General features: G+C 35.7%; 1 protein-coding gene across 1 annotated transcript in view; it reads left to right on the forward strand.

Moving 5' to 3' along the window:
* Window positions 1-1303: 1303 nt before the first annotated feature.
* The window catches only part of vps37ba (VPS37B subunit of ESCRT-I a), a 31979-nt gene continuing 5539 nt past the window's right edge, over window positions 1304-27743 (forward strand). The window contains exons 1-2 of the mRNA XM_073840696.1: window positions 1304-1471; window positions 11198-11369. Of these exons, the coding sequence (XP_073696797.1) occupies window positions 1367-1471; window positions 11198-11369 (277 nt within the window). The 5' untranslated portion in view covers window positions 1304-1366. The remainder of the gene's footprint in view (window positions 1472-11197; window positions 11370-27743) is intronic.

A 27743-nucleotide genomic window follows, 5' to 3' on the forward strand; every position in this document is an offset into this window, starting at 1 on the left:
ATTCTTAATACTGTGTTGTTACCTTAATGCTTAGTGATAGTTGTTCATGAGTCCTCTGTTTGGACTATCCGCTGTCCTTCAGAAAAGTCCTTCAGGTCCCACAATTTTTTTTGTTTTTTTAGCATTTTTGTGTATTTGAACTCTTTCCAACAATGACTGTATGATTTTGGGATCCATCTTTTCACACTGAGGACAACTGAGGGACTCATATGCAACTATTACAGAAGGTTCAAATGCTCACTGATGCTTTAGAAAGAAAAACTACGCTTTAAGAGCCAGGGGTGTAAACTTTTGAACAGAATGAGGATGTGCACATTTTTCTTATTTTGCCTAAATATCATATTTTTTCATTTAGTACTGCCCTTCAGAAGATACTTACATGTTCCCCAGAAGACAAAATAAGTTTAATTTACAAAATTAGAAAATTAAATTTTCAAATTCAAAAAGTTTTCATCCCCCAGCTCTTAATGCATTGTTTTTCCCTTTGGAGTAGCAGTGAGTGTTTGAACCTTTTGTAATAGTTGCATAATCTTGTCCTCAGTGTGAACAGATGGATCTCAAAATCGTACAGTCATTGTTGGAAAGGGTTCAAATACACAGAAATGTTGAAAAACCAAATAATTAGATTTCTTTTGAAAAACAGCGATAGTTGAACTGTTCAGGATAAACGGCACTCATGAACAGCTATGACTAAACAAACAAACAAAACAAAAACAGCTGTGGATGATTCAGGTAACAACACAGTATTAAGAATCAAGTGTATGTAAACTTGAACAAGATCATTTTTATAAATTCAACTATTATTTTCTCTTGTGGACTATATGTAAATGTTTCTTATTTTATATGTAAGTGCCCTCTTATTTTGTTAAAATAATTAACATTTTGCAAATTCTGCAAGATTCAATGCTACTAATACAGTGAATAGTGTATAGTTTATAGTATTTTTAATTTCTATTTTAGCATTACTTTTTATTTTTTGTATTTTTATTTTTCTTCAACATTTTATATCAGTTTTCTAATTTACATTTTTGTTTAAATTTGGTTTCATATGGATTATTTTATTTTAATTTGAATTAAAACAACTTTTAATAGGTGTAGTTTAGTTAAAAATAACAGTGAAGCGTGCAATTTTTTGCATTTTAATTACATTTCTTTTGAACAATTTTATGCAGTGTGATGCACAAAGACGTGAGAAATGTAATTATCTTTTTGGAAAAAGTTCGTGAGCATCAAAGCATCAAGCGACCTTACGGTTGACGTCACACATCTCCTCCTGTCGTCTTCCGGCTGAAAATAACAGCTTTGCCCAGTCCGACCGCGGTCCACAGAAGGAGTTCGAAGTGTGAAAGACAGCTCTGTGCCAGATATGGCTGGCTTTGAGAATAAGTTGAGTTCTTACACCTTAACCCAGTTAAACGAACTGCTCGAAGATGACGAGAAACTCAACAAATTTATCGACGACTCGGAAGAGGTAAGTTTCTTTTTCTCGTGAAGAGCGTCTCGAAGTTAACGTTACCGTGGCGAGTTGATTTGTATGTGAAACTGCACCATTTTATCCAGAGGTAGGCCGTGTTTGTTTTTATTCTTTAAAATAGCTTGTTTTGAAATTACGACGTCTTTACATTTTTGGGGGGAACTGTTTAAATTTGAACGTTTCTGCGCGTCACTATAGTTTGGTGTGTTTTTGACGTCGCGGAATGACTAAGTGTTATGATGTCATTCGTTAAACAACATATTTTCAAGTAACGTTAAGTCAAAGTGACCTTATCACGGAAGCATAAAACTGCTCAACCAACCGTATATAATAATGCCCATGAGTTAGCAACATGCATTTCCCCTTAAAGTCAGTTGCTTTGTTTGTGTTTTACCCATTAGTGATGCAAGTCATTTTCTCATGGTTCTCTGTTGTAGAAAACATAGCTATTTTTATTTATTTATAAAGAATTATTTGATAGTGCTTCACTTTTTGTTATGAAAACAGATCTTCTGTCACATCTCGGAGGAAACCTTGAAAATCAGAGCATGAGTTTTTTTTATACTATATTTTATTATACCAAGCGCTAGTAATATTTACTGGAAACTGATTATTTGCTTTTTAATGTAAAATAAACTTACTGTATTTGTTGTTGTTTTTATTTACAATAATACAATAGTATTTCAGTATTTTAATGTAACGTTAGACCTGTTATTTTTATTTAGCATTTTGATGATTCAACATAATTTAATTTTCAATTAAAGTTTCATATGAATTATAATTGTTAATGCATGACCATGAATGTATTAACATCTCGTGAGACAACATACTGAGCTTTGCCAATGCACACACTATCAGAACCATTCTGACGTACTGTGTATGTTCAGAGTTTGCTCAGTTGTGTTTGCATATGGTCAATAAGATAGCATTCTGGCCATGTTTCACAGTTTTGAGTTGATTTGACCTCCAAATTCATGAAAAGATCTCAACCTTGAATCAGTATGTGTCATAATAGCATGTTTGATCTGGCAGCACGTTAACTTGTATAATAAGGTGCTATAAAAGGTTCCTTTATTTACCATGCCCAAAAAAAGTTAGTTATAAGGGGTTTTAAATAAACATCTTTAAACATATGTTTTCTTAAATCTTGGCTATCCAAAAAAATTGGTACCTGACAAAAATTGCTTTGGTGCTGGTATGGTGCTCCAAAAGCAGTAACATTTCATATGTACACTGTAATTATCTACCACATAAAAAACAATGGTTGCGGACTTGTACGCAAATCTACATGACTTTTAGAAAGTAATGTGAATGTTTAATGGTAAATAGACCTTTCCTTAGTTAGATTTAAAGACAACTAGTCTTGTGTAATCAGTGATGAGCAATGATTTGCATTTCGCAAGCAAGGCTTGGTGTATTACCAGGAGAATTAGTTTCAGTATTATCTGTCAACGTTTAGTTAATGTGATACGACTGGTGATTTCAGCTTTCTTTGTGTTAGACACTGACTGTATATTTTAAGTACTATTTATTTTATTTTCAACCCAATAATATGTAGGACGTCCCGGCACAGGCCATGTAAAAGCTCAGAAGGTCAAATGCTTCCTGACCTGCCAGCTGACATATAGGCAGGTGTTGAAGAAACATGTAAAATCTCTCACCTCTTCCTGTTATGCACACTGACACAAGATCTCTAAACTGAAACTGCAGAATTGCACCTGTTTAAAAGGGAGGAGTCAGGACAGTTAAATACTGTTAAATTTTCCTTGTGGCAGTCATCGGTTCCTGAGTCACTGTGGTGGCATGTTGCAATGTATTGTTTTTTATTATATTTAGTTTCGTGGCAATTGGATGTGACTCTTTGTTATGCACACAGCTTGAACCCTTTACCACTGACCCTTCTGTTTATTAATAATTTCTTCTTTTGCCCTGTAATGTTCCAGTATTAAGTACATTGTGATCATCCGGTACAAGGAGAGGCTTAAGGTGGGGTGACCTATATATAAAAGGCCAGCTGATTCAGATCAGTTTGTGCATAACTAATTTTAAGCCTCTTAACTGATTGTCCATTGTGAATTTAATCTGCATACCTTTAGGTTTGTAGTCAAGCATCTAATTTCTATGAATTGTCTAGAACAGTGGTTCTCAACTTTTTTGACTTGAAGTCTCCTCACCCAATAGGCTATTAAGATCTCATCGCCCACTATCAGCAGCTGGCTTCGCTGATGCTCTTGTGTCTGAGTGGGAGAAAATCCCTCCATCCATGTTTTAACATCTACTGGAAAGTCTATCAGCGAGTGGGAGTTTTTATAGCACTGAAGGGAGGAACAACTCCTTATCTGTGCTTGTAGTTTTGAATTTAAATGATTACATATGAGTGCGGTGTTTATGTTTCTGCCTTTTTTGTGGTTCTGTGATGTTTTTGCATTGAATGCTTTTACGTTTTGTAATGAAATTAGGTACAAGACCAATGCCAGAAATTGCTGATGATCACTTAAGGGATTAGTTCACTTCCAGCATGATTAGATTAGGATTTATTTGTAAAATGGAGTTCAATTCAATTAAATTCAATTCAAGTTTATTTGTATAGCGCTTTTTACAATACAAATTGTTGCAGAGCAGCTGTACAAAAGTTTTAGGCTACTACAATATATTTAGTAGCTTATTTTTGGTGAATACTGTATGTTGAGTCGATGTACATATGATATAAATATTAAAATCAGTAACTGTGTAATCAAACAGATGATGAACACTAATTGCAATGGTTATGTGCTGTAATCAACTTGTAGGAAAATTATGTAGTGCTGTATGTTGTTTCAAGGCTGGCATCATCTGCGGTCCTCTGAGGGGTTGGCATCATCTCTTCTACTGAATCCGGGCTGAATCTTGTGTAAACCCTAGTTACCACGGGATGGAAATCCCGTGGCAGAGACAGAGAAACAAAGAAATAATTAGCGTAGCTGCTGTTCCAACTTCCGACCAAACAAAAATGATGTGTTTAGCCCAAGCTGAGGAATATTAATGTGCATTTGATCAGATGTAACTGAAATTACAACGTTATGAGATACATTATGTGAATGCTTGGCTAAAGAGATGAGTCTTTAATCTAGATTTAAACATAGAAAGTGTGTCTGAACCCCGAACGTTATCAGGAAGGCTATTCCAGAGTTTGGGAGCCAAATGAGAAAAGGCTCTCCCTCCTTTAGTGGAAACTTAGAGTAAACTTGGACATCCCACAGAGTGGACGGTGACAGCCTTAAAATGTTGATAGTTTCTAGTAGGGGTGGGCGGTACACCGGTATCATAGTCAGCACCGGTGTGACATTGCGCCACGACATGGATTTTCTAATACCGTCAATACCGTAATAAATCAATTATGTGCCTCGAACGGCTGCATTTACATCAATAATAGCTAATTCTAAATAATAAGGCATTAAATTTTCTTCAAACGTTCAGTTGTGGTCAGAATACCTGTCCTTACACTATATATCTTGTTGTAAATAAAAAAGTAAAACATATTCGTATCAGCTTTGCAGGTGGTAGGTAAAAAGGGAGTGGCCATTAAACGACTGGTGAAACACCGTGAAGAATGGCCGAGTCTGTAGCCTATACTAGGGCGGAGTGGCAATCGGGACGACCGGGACTTTTCCCGGTGGCCGGCCGAAGGATTTACACAGCAGATCACAAATTGAGCGGGCGCGAGGCGAACGCGACCGGCCTGTTTACTTTTACTTTCGATTTTGCGATAATGCACACTCTGTGTAAAGGGAGCAGCACATCTTATAACGTTAATAGATATTTGTCAGTGAGTACAAGATTGCAGCAAATCCTCCAGTCTATGTTTGTTATCTCTCTTTACTTTCGACCCGTGATCATTCAAATCTAAAGGTCATTGTACAGTGAGTCCGATTTTCGTGTGCGATTTTCTTTAGGTTTTTTTGCAAAATCAATATGTTAAGAATGCATACTGTCCCATGTCTCTTTTTGTTAAGGATACCTACCATTTACTTATTATAATATAAAAATATTAACTTTATTCAAATACTAAAGGGACAGGACAGGCTACTCCTCCCAAAATGTACCAAAAAAAGTAATACCGTGATATTATACCGTCACCGTTCAAAAGATGAAAAATACCGTGATATTAATTTTAGGTCATATCGCCCACCCCTAGTTTCTAGCTAAGAATCTGTAAATCGCTTTACTCTGACATAATACTAGGGCTGGGCGATATGGCAAAAATGTAATCTCGATAATGTTTTTCCCATATTGAACGATAACGATATATATATTTCGATATAAGCTGTTGATGTTGCCAGCTTTAAAATAGTATCCCAACAATGACTAAAGCCACAAAAATGAAAGGGTTCATTAAATTACATTTAAAATATAGTTTATTAACAAAAACAGATTACAGATTTGGCCTTAAAAATTAAAACAACTTACTAAAATAAATTAAAAAAATAAAAGTTGTGACAGAGTATGGTAAATGAGAGTAAATGTACAAAATGTAAACATAAAATTATTGTAAAAACATAATTTGTAACAATTATTTATTTATTTATTTATTTATTATTATTAACACAGTTGTTTATTTTCTCTATTATAGGTTGAGCTATTTAAATTAGAGGCAACCACTGCATTTTGAAACAATCTACAGTATAAATGACAAAAAATAACGACACAGTTCTTTCTTAATCGTATTAAGTGCAGACAATTCAGCCATAATCTAAGTAGGCTACTCTCTAAATATTCAGAAGTGCAAATAGAGACGGATATTTCAAGCATGATACAGAGCTATAGACATACACAACCTATCATAGCCTACATACTAATAACAGCCTAGATATGTCATGTAGCCTAATTTGCGTGCATTGGGGGGATTAAAAATTCCTTTTGAATGCGCGTGCGTTTTTTGCTTTCGGTTTCAGTTTTAACAATCGCGCCAAACTCCCAGCTGAGCTAAGAGTCACTTTTCAGGTAGCCAAACCACTTATATAACGGAATTCGTGCTACCTTTTTTGTCGACAATTTCTACATCTTTGGATGATAACTCGAAGTTAGTTTCACTTTCGTCGCTGCTTCCTCTCTCTTTTTTTGTCGTCCTGGTGTTAAGTTTGCTTCGCAAAGTGCGGTAGGAAATGAACTTTGTACTTTGACGTGCACACACACGCTGTACGCTGATTGGCTGTTGTCGCATATTTCTACTGTGTGATTGGCTCTTAGATTAATCCATATCGAGCAAAAAATGTCTAGAGCCTATCATCGTTATTAACATAAATTTTATCGCGATTCGATATGATATCGTTTATCGGCCCAGCCCTACATAATACCTTTGTATGTTTATTTTTTTAATGTTTAATGCTGATTTTATATATTTTTTTTTACATAATTTTTCATTACATTTCTTTAAATTTAAAGCAAAGTTTATTTCGTCTTATTTTACTGCTATTTTACTGCTGTTTGATAACCTGATGTTCAGGGGCAAATCTTTAAAATAAAAAAGTTCTCGAGAATCGTGATCTTTATTCTGAGCAAAAAAAAATCGTGATTCTCATTTTATTCAGAATCGTGCAGCTCTACCGCCATTATGAATTCTAACGTCAGATTGGATGCTCTACTGTTCCGGTCTCCATAGGAACCCATTCAAATAAAGTCGGCAGCTTTGTGGCATTTACACACTCATTAAACTTTGAGGAGTAAGGCACTGACAAATGGCGGTCATCGTGACATTGCAAAGTGATTGCACTATAAAGCCATGTGCTTTTGAAAAACATTTTAATAGGTTTAACATTAGATTAACAGCTGGGAAGATACTTCAACTAGAAACACTGGAGACCGGAAATTCAAAGCATTCTTCAGTCAGGCGTGACTTCTGCGTTCAGGGTAGGGCTGGGCGATAAAACGATAACGATATATATCGCGATAGACAAGAGATCGATATCAATAAAAAATGTGTTCGATAAAACGTTCGATATTTTGTATTCTTCGTCGGCCCGCCCAGCCCCCCTTTAACTTTCAGTTCATACCGCCAGATCACAATAGAAGTTAAGGTTATCTTTCCTACAGAACGGGTCCTTGTTGTTGTATTAAACAAACTAAATAGCCTTATGTTATTTATCTTATTTACACGACGGCATGTGATTTCTGTCTCTACATGATCGCGCGTTTACAATGTCTCCTCACAGACGGGATCGCGGACTCCATTCATAAAAACGGACTTTACTATAGGGCGGAATGCCGCGGAATTCGTCGATTTTTGGACCAATAAATCAAAAGTTGGTCTGTTAATTAATTCAGATCGCGATATGGACTAGTGTCTGTGAAAACTGAAATGCAAAAAGACCGTTTCAATATGAATCCTGCATGTTCCGTTTGCCTCTATATGTATGAATGGAGGAGACGCGTTTTATTTTCACTACACGCATACTGCACACGTGACGCTCCCGCTAATTTTTGGCCTTTGCATCTCACATGAACAGACAAACTGCAATAAATACATCTCCAAAGCTGCTGTGAATGTCACTTTCTGTCAATTTGACCGTTTCATTAGTGAAACTAGCATCATTCATACTGTATTACACACTGAAACTTCACGGCAACCTGTCAAAATAAAAGTGCGGTTTAACATGTAACAGAACAATATTAGTCTTGTATTACTTTGTACAGTATAATGTAGGTGTTTATATGTTCACATTTAAATAATTTACATAAAACAATATATATGATAAAAAATAAAATAAAGAGTCACCAGTTAATTGTTGAAAAGGTACTATTATTATTAAACCTTTTTTTAACTGAATATAATTTTTCTTCTTTGTATTAATTTTAACAGTAAAGCTCCGTTTATTTGTATTTTTAAAAATAAATCAGTGATTTTGCTTTCATTTGATTATCAGAAAAATTAAAACAAGAATTTCTGAAAAAAAAAAAAAAAGATTGTAAGGCCCTATTGTTCAAAATGTTGAAAGTTTTGGACTTATTTTTTCACTTAAATATTTTTATTATTACACAAAGTATAGGCTAAAGTACAGGGAAAGAAGTAATGTTGGCTACTGGCAACCAGCAATCTGTGCAGAAATAAATATTATCAGCCAAGTACTTTGCAACAACCACCTCTGACCTGTGGTCAAGCCGTACTTCTGAGCCATACATTAGCTAAACCATTCACTTCATCGACAATGAATGGGGTTTGAATTGAGCATTAAGAGATAATTAAGTGTATATTGTGACTTTAGACTTATGTTTACATTTTAATTATTTGAGTTTTCCATGGTTGTTGACATTTCTGTCTTAATAACTGAGGGGATTATGATCAGAGGCAGGTTAAGTTTAAAATAAAAATGCTTGAGTGTAATATATTTTTCTCCTGGTCCTTATTTTAAATGGGTCATAAAAATATCAATAATTATCGATATCGACCGATATGAAACACTGATATCGTGATATAGTTTTCAGCCATATCGCCCAGCCCTAGTTCAGGGAAAACGTCTATAGAGAGGAGTGAGAGAATAATTTAATGCACAGCTCCTTATTAATGAGCTGGATTATCCCGGGTGATTCAAAGTTTACTTCAGGATGTCAGTAAACTTTGATGCTTTGCTAGCGTTACCGGAGCCATATATTATAATTAATTTCTGTGAACTCAGTGTACAACAGGGGTGCCCAACCCTGTTCCTGGAGATCTACCATCCTACAAAGATCAGCTTCATTCCTGATCAAACACACCTGCACCAGCTAATTAATCTCTTAGGTAGCACTTGGTAATTACAGACAGCTGTGTTAGAGCAGGGCTGGAACTAAAGTCTGCAGCTAGTTAGATCTCCAGGAACAGGATTGGACACCCCTGGTGTACAAGGACCTTTACAGTGCTTTGTGCTGTGAGACAAAGTGGATGAACTTGTCAGACGCAATTCTGGATTTTGCCGCTTGCTTGTATGGTGGCTCTGAACTGTCAAAACACCTTTCAAAATCCTTGCTACAGATGCGAACAACGCAAAAAATCGAACCCGATCCAAAAAAATTTGGTACCAAAAATTTCAGAGGCAGTGTGCAATGACCTTTGTTCTTTGGCTGGGTTGAATTGAAGGTATACAAACATTGTTGTTTTGACATTTGAAAAGTTTAAATATGGCCCCACAAACTTATATGCTTCTCTTTAGCAATTTTGAAAGTAATGTACATGGGTTACAGACTTTTGGCTGCCCACATACCATGTTATTTACGCTCTACTTGCGCTTTATCTTGAAATCTGCCTGACAGTACCTGACTACCTGACATTCTTTCACCTAGAGCTGCAACATGATGCTGTGAGAGATTTTAAAAACTGTCAAGTAAAAACATTTACTCTTGTTACAGATAATGTAGGGACTTTGTAACTGTTTTTTTTTCTTTCACAAAGCATGACTCAATACATTTTTTTTTTGTCTTTATTTTTCTGGTTGCCCATTCAGTTACATTTCCATTTAAATGTTTTGGTAAATTTGTTTAATGTCTTAAAAAGAAGTCTCTTGTGTTCATCAAGGCAGCATTTATTTGATCAAAAATACATTAAAATAGTACCGTTTTCTATCTTGACAATATATTTTAAGTATAATTTATTCTTGATGATGCTAAAGTGCTAAAGATCATTTTGATGATTCTAATATGCTAATTTGGTGCTCAAGAAACTTTTTTTTATTGTTATATCAATATTAAAAACATTGCTTAATATTTTTATTATTATTTGAAAGCTAAAGTAGCGATTTTTAGGGATGTAACAATATCAAAATCTCCTGATACGGTAATATTGTGATTATTTTAGTCCATGGTACAATATTTATTGCGAAATTCAGAAAAAAGACAAATGAAGACTTGGGGAAAAAAAATACAATTTGTATATTTGTGCAAGTTAATTTATTCTATCTAATGCACTTTGAGAGCTTCAGTCATGTTCCTTAGAAAATTTAAGTCAGAAAAAAATCAGTGAATTGACTTGTACCTGAACTTTAACTCAACCCTCTTATTAGTTGTGAATTAATATTATTAAAATTAAAATAAAAGAATTTGATATTATTGTTATTCCTATGACAGTAATAGCCATATATCGTAAAACAATTGCACTGTAAAATAAATAAATTAATATTTCAAAATTATAAATTTTGCTTTACATTACAGCAGGGAAATTACAACACTTCTTTCCTAATTTCTACACTTGAAAGAGATATTTTAAATTTGGACTGCAGTAACGTTACCCATTAAATCTGCTAGCTGTCAGCAATTCATACTGCACTTTCATACTGAAACTCAAAAACGAGTCTCAGGCTTACAAAAACGAGTCTCACTACAACTCTAGTGAAATGCTGTAATCATCTGCCACAAAAATAAAGCATAACTGCTGGCTGACCGTTGTGCAATAAATGAGTTCACTGCGTTCACTGTGATGGGGCCATTCCGAAGCATGGAAAACATAGGATCATGAGCTGATTGTCTGAACGAAGTGCGTGCTTTGCTTTGATGTGCACAGCGAAAACAGACTTGATAAAGAAATTCAGCTATATTGTGCTTTTTAGTTTGTTTGACAGATACTGTGCCAAAAAAAGTCTTTACTGTAATTTTTGATCAATGTAATGTCTCCTTCCTGAAAAAAAGAAAAAAGTTCCAAAACTTAAAAATGGTTGTCTATGTTTAAATGTATAAATACTCGCTGTTTATTGAGTTAACATGGTCCTTGTTTGTTCTCAGATTAAAGGACTACAACAAAACAAGGAGATGACCCAGGCTAGTAACCGTCTTCTGGCTGAGCAGAACCTTAAACTCCAACCCAGACTTGACCACCAGAAGAATGAACTGACCTGCCGGTACCGGAGCCTACAGGAGCTGTTTGAGGCCTATCAGCTGCGCAAGTCCACTCTAGGTAAAACACTGGCACTAAAATGTAATAGCATATGTCCCTTAAGGTTAGGACACACCAAGCCGATGGTTGGCCGTCGGGCAGCATCTGTCGGGCTAATTTGTTCGGTGTTCCACGCGTCGGCTTTCGTTACGCTCTCGTCGCCAGCAGTTTTCCAGATTTAACATGGTAAAGCTGCGTCGGTAGTGAGTGAGAACTCTGATTGGATGTCTAGTTTTGCAAGCGAGTCGGTGCTGGAGAGTTAAAGCAAAAGTGATGAAAACGAGTAAGTAAGTGAAGGCAGCGCAGACAGATGTGAATATTTTCATAACGGTATGAGCCGCTTAAAATAAAGAAGGTTATCAAAATAACTGATATTCAAAAGCGTAAGCAAGTGCTGCTTTGTTTACATTTTATATATGTGCATATATCTTGTATATCATTGGTTTCTCCTTTTGAATGGCGAATATATGCTATTAAAAGCTGCTGATAATGACAGCTAAACGCTGCTGACATGAGGCGATCACACCGTCATCTTTTGTCACTGCTAGTTCTTTGAACACGGCTTGGTGTGTCTCTGCCTTTATTCTTACTCAGACAAACTTGTTTTGTATATTGTGGATGTGTCATTTATTTTTGGACCTGGGACTATTTCTACCATATATAATTTTGAAAAGCTGCTGTGGAAACAATGTGCGAAACATCCCTCTAGGCCTTAACACATGGTTATGTTGCTGGCATTTAAACGTATAGTCATCTTTTCCAGCTATAAGATAACTCCCTGAAGGGCCTGTTTTTCAGGTTTTACTTGTAGTTTTCACAAACTCTTGGACTATATGTCTCCTCCTTGTGGAAACAGAAGGCTGAACTAAATGGTGGCAGATGACTGTCACAGCTGAGAAGAATCTGTGACTTTAAAGAGAACAGGGAATGGTATTCAGTGTTGCTCCATGCCCATTTGTGCTGTGTGTGTGGTGATATCAATAAAACCTTGTCACTGATTACCTTTTACTGACGCAGCAGTTGCCTGGAAGCTGATTCCAAACAGCAAACTAACACTCATTTCATTTTACCAACTGTACACTCAGTGTCATCGGGGCTTAGGATTTGACTTATAGTGTATACTAGGATTGAAGTATTTGTTATCTCTTACTCCGTCTGAGCTGGATGTAGTATTAAAACTGTGGTTTAGAAAGGGACTGGGTTAAAAATTTGAGGTTATTCTGTATAAAAAATTTTATCCAAAGAGATTTTGCACCATTTTAAGATTTGTGTCATTAGACTAGTTGTGCAGTCCCTCCTTACACTTTTGTTCAAGTGTGGCATCAGTTTAAAAAAATATTCAGAAAGGATGCATAATAATAATAATAATAATAATAATAATAATAATAATAATAATATTAAAAGTAACTATTTACAATTTTAGTTTTTCATTTGTAAGAATATTTCACAATATTAGAGTTTTTTTAACTGTGATTTAATCAATTAAATACAGCATTGATAAGCATAAAATAATTTAAAAATATATTTTTTAAAATGTAATTTATTTCTTTGATTTCAAAGCTGAATTTTAGCATCATTACTCTCCAGTTACATGATCCCTCAGAAAACATTCTAACATTCTGGTTTGCTGCTCAAAAAATATTTATTATTATTTGAAGATTTTTTTTTAGGTTTCTTTGATTAATAGAAGCTTCAGAAGAACTGCTTTTATCTAAAATATTATAAAAAAATGTCAATAATTTTCTATAAAAAAATTTAACTGACTCCAAGCTTTTGAATGGTATAATGTATAATGTTACAAAAGTTTTTTTTTTATTTCAGATAAATGCTGATCTTTGGATCTTTCTATTCATCAAAGATTCCTGAAAAAATTTATTCAACTATTTTAAATATTGAAAATGATAATAAAAAAAATGTTTCTTGAATAGCAAATCAGCATATTAGAATGATTTACGAAGGACCACGTGACACTGAAGACTGGATTAATGATGCTGAAAATTTAGCTTTGATCAAACGAATAAAGTACATTTTAAAATATATTAAAATAGAAAGCAGTTATTTTAAATAGTAAAAATATTTCACAATATTACTGCTTTTGCCATATTTTGGATCAATTAAATGCAGGCTTGGTAAGCAGAAGAGAATTCTTTAAAAAAGTATTTAAAAAATCTGGTAGTGTATGTGGCTAAGCTAGGGTTGGGCGATGTCGACCAATTTAATTCATAACCAATTAATTAATTGTAGCCTACCGTTTCGACCAGTGCTTAATTTGAGCCGGATTTTTAAAGATCCGGCATTAACAAGTGCATTAGATCGTGACAGTGCGTGCGTGCATGCGAGACAGAGCAAGCGCAGGTTTATGTAGATGTATATGGAGGATGTGTGTTGGTCCTTAACATATTTTCGACCAATCAGCTTTTTTAAGTTCAAAATCGCTCTCATTGATTGCTTACTGCTTAACCCACTCTCTCCAAACGCATTTAATGAGCAGCGGAATGTTTAGAGAGAAAGTGTAATATCAGAAATAATCCCAAATCAAGCGAAATATTATTATGTATTAACATTATAAACACTATAAACATAGCTATAAGTTAGTTACCCTGACTCCAAAACGAATCATCTAAATGTAACGGTATTCTGAACAGAACAAGAATGAAACAAAATATATAAAGTTAAGAATCCAAAACAAAGCGAAACTAAAAGTAGCAGGCGTTGGGCTCACATACCTCTGTAATTCGGCACAAATCCAAGTGTTTCCATATTCCCAATGCATTTGAATGATAAACTGTTATTTATAATGTATAGGCTTTGTATTGTACGTTTGTATTTTGATGGGAAAAAATATATATTCTCTTGTTTTTTTGTTCCAAGCTCGGTTCGTTATGGTAAAACCATGAAAAAGGCATATTTGGTGTAGTTTATTTAATCTAATTTAATTAAAATTATTTTGAATTTTTTCTGCTGTTTTTGTATGCCTCATTTATTAATGTAACAAACTAGTTTGTGTGTAGTTCGTTTGGAGCTCACTGTAATTTGTATTGTGATCGCTAACAACTTCCTTGTTATTATTTCCTCATAATAATAAAATAAGTAAAGATGCGGAAATTGAAAGCATGCATTTCATCTGGCTATATAGTGTGATTCAGTGTGTTTTTTGCTGCTGCGGGGCGGGGCCTGAGGATCGCGATTCCGGCTCAGCATCGTGATGTCTATCGGCCATTGGCGATGGACGATTGCATCGTCTATCGACCCAACCCTAGGCTAAGCGTTATAGTGTATCATTGTTATATTTCAGACTGAAATTAGTTTTGTTTTTCCCTGTGAAAATTTTGTGAAGATTTGTGTACATTTACTTTTTCACTTCCAGCCCCTTACATCAGTATCACCCCCCCCTTGAGGTCTAGTTCCTGTTCGTTATTTTTGCACAGAGCAAATAAACATGATGAGCTGCTCTGTGTACAGATAAAGAGAATGATGGTGGCTTTGGTGAAATGTAGGTTACCCACTTTCCCAGGCTGGGGTGATTATCTGTCCCAGATAAGGATTTGCTGGATCTGAGCAGCAGCAACAGCAGCAGTGCCAGTGCATCTGGACAGGGTTGCCGGCAGGCTGGCCAGTCAGCCATTCACTTGACCCAGATAAACAAAAGCCCTAGTCTTCAGGCTAAATTGTGTGGTGAGGATCCTGTGTGTACATTAACCCACCGCCACCCCCATTCCCAAAGCTGAGCCATAACAACAGAGCAGCTCCGTGGGGGTGTTTCAGCGTGACGGTCCATTCTGATGCTGCTGTGTGGAGCTGATCTCTGCAGTAACAGTGTGGCTTTGTGCCCTTAGCAATGTCAGAAACGGGCCTCAGAGAGGGGGAAGGAGTATGCCCACACAAACACGGACACATACATTCAGTATTTTCTCTCTTTGTCTGCTCTCTCACACACTTGCATTGAGCACAAAGTAAGCCGGGCTGGCTGTAGACCGATAGCAGTCTCATGATCCGCGGGATGTTTGCAATGAAATACAAGCATTGCATTGTGGAATAAAGTATTTCATGCAGTAGGCTTTGTTGTGTGTGATGTTTATTTAGGCAAATATTATGGGTCATTTGGGTATTTCGGACATACGTGAAAATTTGCATATTGTTCCCATTTTAGAGGTAGTCTATTGTGGTATGGTATTATGTGCACTTCACCAAAGTCTGATTGAGAAATGAAAGAGAACATGCTAAAATGATGAGTCATGCTGCATAAAACGGTTTTATTCTGCAATTTACATTTAAAATTGTAAATAAGTGGGTACTTGTTAACTTGAAAAAACTGATTTCATTCGAGTGCCACGCCTTCCTGTTTCTAAATCAGTCAGAATGTCACAACCTGTTTAGTTTAGAGTTTAATGTGATGTTCTTTTATCCCACAGTAATAGCACATTAGTAATTGCATTTATATAAAGGGCCCTGCCCTCCCTTTTCTTTCCTGCTCCATTTTCATCCATCTCATAAAAGGAAGAGGTTTTAGGTCGTGTTTACTGTTAGTCTCAGTTTGTTGTTGAAGCATGTAGGTCTCAAGTCAAGTATGCTGATTCATACAGTTGAAAAATCTGTGACTGATTCTGTTGTATTATATGCGCAAGAGAAACAAGTGCGCAGCTGGCAAAGACTAATTAGCTGCTGAAGTGGCTTTACTTACTGTGGAGTTCAAAGGGTTCATAAACTGCCTTTTTATTACTTTGTACTATTACTTATTACTCTGTACATCATAATTTAGAAGGAATATGCTATTTTCTGTCCTGCCTCCCTCCCCCCATCAAAATGCTCTGTTTGAACAGGCGTGGCGGATTGTAGACTCGGAAGTAGAGGTGTGCTACTGCTATATGACAATTTTTGATCGTGGACGATAAAAAAATATTGTAGTATCGTGCTACATTGTGCCTTTGTCTTAATATACTGTACAACACGACATGCATTCACTCACGGGACACTGCACTTATTCACAAAAGTACATTATTTGCATGTGCTTTAAAGCCTCGCTGTTAAATAATGGTATTTCGTTTGTGCGCTTTATAAGTGCGTACACCTGAAGCACGTGTGCTAAAAGCCTGCCAAACAGCGCCTGATTACTGGACTAAGCTATCTTTCTGATTTTCGTCTGATTCACTAATACTGTCAAAACCACACAAGGATTACATATAAACACAGTTGGTTATGTCTAAAGTCAAAGTAAACAGGTGAGAGAAAAACGAATGCGTGCTAGGGATGCTCATATTGACCGTTTAACCGTTAACCGACAGCAAGAATTTTAACCGATTATTACTATCAGTTAAACGGTTTAAAAGGTTTTTTTTCTATTCTTTTTTTTAACGTTTGCTGCATGGTGAAAGAAATAATGCTATTTGTAAGTTATCTGTTTACTCACGCGCGTGTCGACACGTGCAGTGTGGCTGTACAGACATATTTCGCTTCACATTTAATTAGTAAACAGATGGCAAGTGGTTATTGGGTTATTAGAGAGTGAATCCGTGAGTGAATGTATTCAAATTCTGAATGAATTATAGTCTAGAAAGTGCGCAATAGGCGCTCCCGTTACAATCACTGGAAAGCTATCACTCATCCTAGAGTTCATCGCAATCTCATAAAGTTATTAAAAAGTAATAAAATAACCTTTACACTGCACAATTAATCTCTTATTTATATAATGCCAACACTTTGTTTTAATAAGAGAGTTCGCGAAAGTGTAGAAATCAGCAAAACTGAAACCGGCACTTTGGTTGGTGAGTGGATTGTAACATAGCCTCCTCTGATTGGCCACAGTGATAATCAAATCAACATACATGTCTGTGATTGGCTATTGCTGAATGCTGTAAAACATGCGCTTCTCCACACGCATATGACAGTGGATGGAAGTCCCGAACCGCAAATTGAAAGGGTTTTTGTGATGGTGTTTTTTTCGCGGATCTAAGAGTTAACAGGCAGCGGTCCTGCCTATCCGTACAGCATGTGGACATGTTAAAAACTAGGCACACTGAGGTATTGGCTGGCCTGCTATATATTTTTATGTCCGACGAGAAGAATAAGACCGGTACAGTTCTTCAAAGCGCATAAAAGGATTCAGTGTGTTTTAGTTTTGTCATCTTAATTAGGTAGTTATTTAATTTATACATATTTAGTGTAGCAGGGCTCTAGAGTGCGACCAATTTGGTCGCACGTGCGACCTAATTTCTCAATGGTGCGACTAAAAAAAATCAAAGGTTGCACCGGTGCGACCAGCCGTTCGAGGGGGAACAACAACAGACACACTTAGGCCCATATCGTGGTCTAAACCAATCAGAGATGAAGGACGGATCCCGCCCCCCCTCTGATTGGCCGTGGTCCAGATATTCCTGTACATGTGTGTACGTTTGAAAATGCATGTGATGCAGTCAGGATGTCTCTACATTGTCAAGCGTTTACAATGCCTCCTCCGCAAAAACACGGACTGGATCGCGGACTCCATTCATAAAAACCGAATTTACTATGGCGCGGAATGCCACGTAATACGTTGATTTCTGGATTGATAAATCAAAAGTTGGCCTGTCACTTAATTCAAATCGCGATATGGACTAGTGTCTATGAAAACTGAAAGGCAAAAAGACCGTTTAAAATGAATCCTGCATGTTCCGTTTGCCTCTATGTATTAATGGTGGAGACGTGTATTTTTTTTTTTAACTACACGCGTATAGGCTACTGAAGCACGCGTGACGCTCCCGCTAATTTTTGGCATTTGCATCTCACATGAACAGATAAACTCAATCTCCAAATCTACTGTGTCACTTTTACCGTTTCATTTGAGAAAGCATCATACCATACTGTGCACACATAAACTTCACGGCAATCTGTCAAAATAAAAGTACGGTTTAACATGAAACAGAACAATATTAGTCATGTATTACTTTTGTACAGTATAATGTAGGTGTTTATATATTCCTATTTATAAATCATATATATGTTTGCCAAAAATTAAAAAGGTTTATTTTTCATTTGATTAAAAATAAATAAATGTTTATGCTTTCATTTGATTATGAGAAAAATTAAAACAAGAATTTCAAAAAAAAAAAAAAAATTGTAGAGCCCTATTGTTCAAAATGTTAAAATAGAGAGTTTTGGACTTATTTTTTCACTGAAATGTTTTCGTTATTACACAAAGTAGGGTAGTACTGGGGAAAAAAATATGCTTCAAATAAAGAACTTTATATTGACCAGATTGTTAGTTAATCATTTACAAGTCAATATTGCCTATATGGACAGGGATTAAAAAATAAATTAAATAAAAAAGTTAAAAAACTACGGTGTAAAATGTGATGCGGTTGAAAATTTGGGTGCACCTAACTTTTGTGCTGGTGCACCTAAGAAAAAAAGTTAGGCGCACCAGTGCAACCAGTGCAAAAAGTTAGTCTAGAGCCCTGTGTAGGCCTATTTATATTATTCATTTTTTTTTTCATTCAGATTTTCTCTGTTCTCAGAACCGCTGCTGATGCGTGATAATTTAAGTATATGTCAATACAGTTTTTTGTTGTTGCTCTGTATGCTGCTGTTTGCACGTTAAAATAAAACATTTGCTTGTATTTTTAATGTATCATCACAGATAGTCGTGCATTCTATTTTTATTTTAAACTAATTTATTATTCTAATTTTATCAGTTAACGGTTAATGTTCGGGGTAACACTTTACAATAAGGTTCATTAGTTAAACATTAGTTAATGTATTAACTAACATGAACTAACCATGAGCAATACATTAGTTACTGTATTTACTAATCTTCATTAACGTTAGTTAACGGAAATACAGTTGTTCATTGTTTGTTCATGTTAGTTCACGCTGCATTAACTAATGTTAACAAGATTTTAATAATGTATTAGTAAATGTTGAAATTAACATTAACAAAGATTAATAAATGCTGTATAAGTGCAGTTCATTATTAGTTCATGTTAACTAATGTGGTTAACTAATGTTAACTAATGAACCTTATTGTAAAGTGTTACCATGTTCGGATAACGAGCAGCGGTTGTCGGTCAGGAAAATTAACCGAAATGAGCATCCCTAATGCGTGCCTTTAGATATTAGATGCGTGCAGCTCATAAAGCGACCGAACTAAACATGATGCCGATTGTCATTAAAGGGACAGTTCACCAAAAACATTACTCACTCACTTGTTGTCCTAAACCTATATTGATTTTTGTTCTTGTGCTAAACACAAAAGCATACATTTTGAAGAATGTGGATAACAGTAGGTCCCCACTGACTTTGATAGTTGGGAAAATACTGGAAGTAACTGCAGCAAATGTTTGGTTACCCACATTTTTCAAAATAAGTTTTATGTTCAACACGTTTTATGTTAAAAAAAAAATCAAGAGTGAGTAAACGATGACAGAATTGTAATTTTTGGGTGATGGTAGGCTAATAACACAAAACACAAAGAAAAACTTTAATACAGTTGCTTTAATAAGAGTCAGTGTTTTATTTTTATATTCAATTTCTTGAATGCTGTTGCTAAATACACCTACTGTACCTGAAAATTAAAATGGTAACACTTTACAATAAGGTTCATTAGTTAAACATTAACTAATGTATTAACTAACATGAACTAACCCTGAGCAAAACATTTGTTACTGTATTTACTAATCTTTAGTAACGTTAGTTAACGAAAATACAGTTGTTCATTGTTTGTTCATGTTAGTTCACACTGCATTAACTAATGTTAACAAGATTTTAATAACGTATTAATAAATGTTGAAATTAACATTAACAAAGATTAAAGGAACACTCCACTTTTTTTGGAAATAGGCTCATTCTCCAACTCCCCCCGAGTTAATAAGTTGATTTTTACCGTTTTGAAATTCATTCAGCCGTTCTCCTGTTCTGGCGATATCACTTTTAGCATAGCTTAGCATAGATCATTGAATCCTATTAGACCAATAGCATCACGTTCAAAAATGACCAACGAGTTTCGGTATTTGTCCTATTTAATAATATATTTAATGCCGCGTTCCATGCAACCCGTGACTCGTGTTTTTCCAACCTTCTACCCGTGAAAGTGCACCCGAACTGCAGTCAAACCCGTGACTTCCCACTGGTGAACTCGTACTAGATCTATGTACTCCCAGTTCCGAGTTCTGACGTGACTAGCCCGCGAAACCACTCTGCCAGCACCTACGGGTGCGGTGTTTATGCAAGTGGTATACTATGGGATTTTTTTTGTGCCAATAATAATGAACGTAACTTTATAAAACTGAACGTAACTTTTCAAGAAACGATCAAAAATATGCCACTGCAAAAGAAGAAAAACACAATAAAAATGAAAAAATGAACTCAGTCGCACGAATTTAACATGCTCTTCAAATATGCTTCATTCTTTGTTAAAGGAACACTCCACTTTTTTTGGAAATAGGCTCATTCTCCAACTCCCCCTGAGTTAATAAGTTGAGTTTTATCGTTTTGAAATCCATTCAGCCATTCTCCTGTTCTGGCAATATCACTTTTAGCATAGCTTAGCATAGATCATTGAATCCTATTAGACCAATAGCATCACATTCAAAAATGACCAACGAGTTTCGATATTTGTCCTGTTTAAAACTTGACTCTTCTGTAGTTATATTGTGTACTAAGACCGGTGGAAATGCAAAGCTTCAATTTTCTAGGCTGATAAGATTAGGAACTACACTCCCATTCCGGCGTAATAGTCAAGGAAGTTTGCTGCCGTAATAAGGCTGAAGCAGGAGCAGTAATACCACGCAGCACATGTGCAAATGCTAAACTAGCTGGGAACTCATTTCTGATAATACTCCACCTGCTTCGGCCTTATTACGGTAGCAAACTTCCTTGGCTATTACGCCGGAATGGAAGTGTAGTTCCTAATCTTATCAGCCTAGAAACTCGCAGCTTTGCATTTCCACCGGTCTTAGTACACGATATAACTACAGAAGAGTCAAGTTTTAAACACAACAAATATGGAAACTCGTTGGTCATTTTTGAACGCGATGCTATTGGTCTAATAGGATTCAATGATCTATGCTAATCTATGCTAAAAGTGATATCACCAGAACAGGAGAACGGCTGAATGGATTTCAAAACGGTAAAAATCAACTTATTAACTCGGGGGGAGTTGGAGAATGAGCCTATTTCCAAAAAAAGTGGAGTGTTCCTTTAATAAATGCTGTATAAGTGCAGTTCATTAGTTCATGTTAACTAATACATTAACTAATGAACCTTATTGTAAAGTGTTACCATTAAAATTAGGTATGTGTATTTGTAACATGTAGCCTTGTTCTTATTTTTTTTTAATAACAAAGATTTTAAAAATATATATATATATATTTTTACATTTTGATTAGTGGTGGGCCGTTATCGGCGTTAACGTGAGACTCTTATAGGGCGATTAAAAAAATATCGCCGTTAATCTACTCTCAAAGTTGGGTTGGGAGCTGGGTCTATACTACGCAAGCTATGATGACTTTCACCTTGATATTTTAGCGCGGATGTATACCTAGCCGAATTGCACTGTAGGGGGCGAGAACGAGTCTTCAACCTGTGTGTATGCCTACTGTGAAATTACCACATCAAACGAGACATGCTAACATGGATGCAGCTATGAAGCCGCCGGGTTTGCTTCAGGGCAGGGGCGTTGCTAGACCCTTTTTACTGGGGCACGTGCCCCAGTGAAAATCTGCTGTGCCCCAGTTAAATCTCATATTTGAGTTATAATTTACTTTGATAATCCCGAAATAAAGACATTAAACTATATGCAACAACTGAATTGGGAGCTAAAAGCAAAAGCAGTTTGGGGTTCTAAAAGCAACGCAGTTTAACCGAAGACTGTGCACGCAGATATCCATGTCCATGCGCGTCTGTGTATTTAACTGCAACGCGCACGTCGCGCAGCCTTTTACGCAGAAGTACATGCAGTGTAGGAATAGTTGGTTACACAGGTTTGTATAGTTAATCGAGTTGTAAATGCAACTGTCAAGCAGTTTGTGATGCATTTTGGAAACCGGAGATGAGCCCCTGGTCTAATGCGCCACCTGGCTTGAGAAACCCATTCTCAAAGACTTACTTTTAGTCATTATTTGGGTAACACACATATTCTAAATGCCTTCGGCAGGATTTAAATTAGCCATTTTAATCTAGATTAATTCCAAGATTACAGTGAGATTAATCTAGATTAAAAAAAATAATCTATGCCCACCACTAATTTTGACACACAGCAATGTCCAACTCAGCTCAGCATCCAGCGTGTATACGCAAACGCTGGAAGGGGAAATCGGTGAAAAGTCAACAGTCCTGGATGAGTTCGCACAAGGAAACGTAATCTTTTAGCTTTAAATCGGTTTGAACAATCAGGATAAGCGCAAGTAATTACCATTTTGAATAGCCGCTATACCCACAATCTCTGTGCACTGTGTAAACATTGATTGTTGTATACATGCAACAGATCGCTTCTGGTGTTTGCATATACTACGCCAGAGCGCGTACACATGTAGCGAGCCGGATGAAGAGCACTTTTTTTTTTTTTTTTTTTTTACTTTTACTGCCCATCCACTGCCATTAAATGACTAACAGACTGCACCATTTATTTTCTACTAAAGAAACAAAGTCACCTACTTCTTGGATGCACTGGGGGTAAAAAGATGAACATCAAATTTTCATTTTTGGGTCAACTATCTCTTTAATATAAGCTGTATTTAGACTAATAAGAAAGTTTTGAGTTCTGAAACTTATAGGATGTTTTTATAGCACATTGACAGCTTATATGTCAAAAAATCAAGGACTTTTTGATTTCTTAGTTCATGACCGTTCATGACCCCTTTAACAAAAGTTACCATGAGTATTGTAATGTTTGAAGCAGGCGTCATGATAGATGTCAGTAGAAGAAGGATATGAGCAGTTCATTAATGAATGGATAAGATCTTACCTTCTGTGGACATTCTGATGTGTATTTTTGCGTATGAAACTCCAAGAGACAACACAAAATCATTACAAATATCTAATTATGTATTACCACAAAGCCATCATTTTGTATTATTCACACATCACATTACAGCTTATGTGAGAAGATTTTCACATCTCAAACCAAAAAAGGACGGGGGTTATATATTATTCGATATTAGATAATATAAGCTATCACAGCTTAGAATTTCATGTCTTTTAATATTAACAAGCTGTAACCTAAAAATTTAAATGTAATCCACAGTTAACAAATACAAAACACGTAAGAGTGCAGTGCTAAAAATGGACATGGCTAAACGGGGTGAATAGAAGTAGAAGTTGTTTTGGGCTGATCTGGGGTCAGTTTAAATTAGCAGTATATCAGCCAATAATCAGTATCAGCTGACTGTTAAAGAACAAGCAATTGACCCTCTCAAAAACCCGCCCTCCTTAGTTACTGTTGCTATGTCCGACAAACAATGCTGCTCTCACACCACACATCACGTTCTAATGCAGTGAAAAATACATCATGAAGCAAACAGAACACTGACAACATGCCAACAGACAAGAGCTGGTTACTTCTGGTATGAAACAAGCTCTCAGCTCATTAAAAAGCTTGTGGCTGTGTAATGAGTCGTGACAGATCACTGTATTGCCTTATTAAATCAGATGAGATGTGAACAGATCGTCTTTTCTTCATTTACTTAAAGCACAGAAATACCATGACTGGACATCAGAATGTATTTTATTTCAACCACGGAAAGATGTCAATACACGAAATGTTTCAAGTTTAAGTCCGCTGAAGTTAATCTACTCCCTTGTCTGATTTGTTTGTTGGACACAATTGCGAATTCAGCGTTATGATTGGTCAAATTGCTTGTCAATCAAGCTGTTTGCGAAGGGTAAATAAGTCAGTCACAGTCTGTCAGTCAAAAGAGGACAGAAAAAAGACATAAGTCTCATTGATTCTAATGAGAACATTCAGGCTTTGTTGCATCACTCATTTGCAGCATATGCTGGCTAATGTATTTAATTACAGAGCTTCTGAACTGTTACCAGGGAAACAAAAAACATGTTTTTTTTTCAGTGTCTGCTAGAGCTGGGCGGTATGACCAAAAATTTATATCACTGTATTTTTCAAAATTATACGGTATCACGGTATATGACAGTATTTTTTTTTTCATGCATGACTAGGTGTTAACCACATTTCCTAATAAATTAGAGAATAATTACTGCAGTATATTGGCTTACATTGACCGGACTAGTATTAACCCAGGTTTGATTGGTCTCACAAAATGCTGCTGTTCACAAAGAAGTGACAGTGGCACTCATAATTGTAATGAGGTGAAGAAATCAGAATTCATGATTTGCAGTCAAAATACACAACACTTTATTGTGCATTCTTCACAAGTTCACATTTACAAGTCTACGCGTTTCTCTTCCAGCAGGAGGCGCTGTCAGAATGGTAGTATACAAAGTAGCGCAAAAAATGATTGTGAAACGTGCAGCGCTCATATTTATTCAATGGATAGCCTTTTGAAGTTTCATCGCAATTCTTGTCTTTCAGTCCCCACATTTAAGACCACCTGAAATCATAATTATGACTTTCATAACCCCCTAATAACACTGCAGTCATCAATGAAAATTAAGAGCTTTATTCAGGGTTTCCGCGGGGTCTTAAAAAGTCTTAAAAAGTCTAAAATTTAAAAATCAAAATTTTAGGCCTTAAAAAGTCTTAAATTCGCTGTTCTAGGTCTTAAATAATTTTACACAGGTCTTATTTTTCCGATGTCCATGTAACGCTACCTCTAATGCTCATTTAAATTCTCTTTCTGTTGTTTCCGTGGTGTTGTAGTTCTTTATTTCACTATTCCAAATATAATTTGCTGAATTTAAACTACAAATGAGACCAGCATGCAATAGCCAATCAGCTTTCTGTTATTGGCGCGAGTCTCTCTCGGATTGTACCGCAGAAGTCAAATGGATTTAACTTTTTAGCTATGAGGAAGTGCAAGTTTAGCGAAACTGGGCTTGGAAAAACTGAATATAGGGCTTGGCTAAGGCCAGTTGCTAACAACTGTAGATTTTTTTTCTCCCTCTGTGGAAGTTTCTGCGTCTTCAGACAGAATCGCAGTATTTATATAACATTTATAATATATATATTTATAAATCAATAAATGTATTTAAAACATTAATCTCACTTTTAATTTTGCAGTGTAAATTATGTAATCTCACTGCTAACAGCCATTTAGAATTTATTGATAAATTCATGAAATAAATTTCAAAGGTACGCATACATTTCAAAAGTAAAAAAAAAAAAATCGCTTCAGAATTTTTTTTTTTTAAATCAGATATTTCTAGTGGTACTTTTATGGGGATATTTTGTGTGGAATAGTATCTGCTGATATGGAAAGTTCACTGTATATCGTAGTAATAAATTTAATTTATGACAGCCATGAAATTTTGTTTACTTTTTACATTAAACACATTAAATATCACATATGCATGTAATATAATATCTATTTCCATTACAGGCTTAGGTCTTAAATTTCATATAAGGTGGTATTAAAAAGGTCTTAAAAAGTCTTAAATTTCACTTGTTCATATCTGCAGAAACCCTGTTTATTTAAGACTTTCAAAAACAAACCTTACACAAAATACGTTTCTTTTTTATTTTTTTTCCCACCATGTTCGGGGCACAAGAAAAATATTAAGGGACTAAATAAATATCAGCATATGAAGTATAATCGTCTCTCATTGTCTGAAAGAATGCACATCAGATGCTGAAAGTCAGTTTTTACTTTCACTTTAACATATTGATCAGTTTCCACGTTGCTTGTGTGATATCCATTGGCTTTAAAACATAAATATTAATAAAAATACAGTATATAGAAAAGACATATATTTAAAATATTGCGACGTAACACCAACGTAAAGCCATTGTTTTTCTCTCACTGAAAGCTACATCTGTCTGCGCACAATGCGCCGATCTCTGCTCTCATCACTGCAGACACACCCCCTCTTGAAATTTCGGCATTACAAGTTTTGCAAATCGCTAACCCTGGGTCTTTCTCAGATATACTGAAATACGTCCACACCTCAGATGTGTTGCTTCAGACAAGCACGTGCAAGCTGCGGTTTCTGTTTGCGTCAACATACGTGTTCCCAGCGCTTTGTACGCACACACTCGCCAGTATTGGGGTATATGAAAAATGAATATCATTAAAAAAAAAACACCGGTATTCGGTATGAAAAGGTATACCGCCCAGCCCTAGCATCTGCAATTGAGAATTGCAATGATAAACTGTAAATGACAGCTTACAGTGTTTAATTTGATCTGACTTGTCAAGAAACACACAGCATTACTGAGCAGGGTCCAGTGTTGTAGATTGAGAGTAATGTGGTAAACATGGCAAGAGCAGCCTGTTAAAGGAATAGTTCACCCAAAAATGAAAATTCTGTCATTAATTACTCACTCTCATGTCGTTCCAAACCAATAAGACCTTTGTTTATCGTCGGAACACAAATTAAGCTATTTGAAGATGAATGGAAGTCATACGGGTTTGGAACAACATGAGGGTGAGTAATTAATAACAGAAGTTTTATTTTTGGGTGAACTAACCCTTTAAGTGGTTGGGTGACATGTAGAATTATGGTTGTCTAATACAACAACAACAACAATACACAATGACACTTTTGTAAGTTTCCTCTCACAGGAAAATTTATGTAAATAAATGTAAATCGGTGAAAGGAGCTAGACTAAATATATGGGATGGCATATAGAGGAAAGTGGCCTTAGGTACTGAATGATTGTATCAAAGATTTTATTGATTCTTTTCTTTTATTCTGCAGATTTACTACTTTTATGTATTTATATACGTAATCTATTATGTGTATACAATATTAGTTTGTAGTTTGTAATCTCTCTTTGGTCTCAAATTTGTTTTCCTCATTTTGAGCTGTGTCTGCTACGTGTATAACTTTACACATTTTTCTCTTGATAATGAATGGCTGTTATGTAAGAAGTTGTGTAATTTAAGCACACATTAATACATTAAATTCATCTCTGACGCAAGTGTTGTTGACCTCCTAAGAATTTCTGACAGGTGTGTCCAGTTGTACTGTGAAATCTGAAGCCATGGCTCCTGAACTGATAGCTGAAACACACCCTGTTGATGCTTTAGCAAATTTACTTAAGGCAAGCACACCATGTTGGCAGATTTATATTGCTGCTTTTGATGTTGCACAGCGGCTAAATCCTATGTTTCTAACATGTTTAATACCTCTTCAGACTAGAACAAGTTTCCTAAATTCTTACATTATTATTTCAGTATCAGATAATATCTTGTTTACATATACAGTAATGCATTTGGGAAATACTTTTATCCAAAGCAACTCAACTTTTACAGCTTGAGCCACAGGAAGGCAGGGTTTAAGTGTCATTTT

This window comes from Garra rufa, chromosome 5 (genome assembly GCF_049309525.1).
Source record: "Garra rufa chromosome 5, GarRuf1.0, whole genome shotgun sequence".
NCBI lineage: Eukaryota > Metazoa > Chordata > Actinopteri > Cypriniformes > Cyprinidae > Garra > Garra rufa.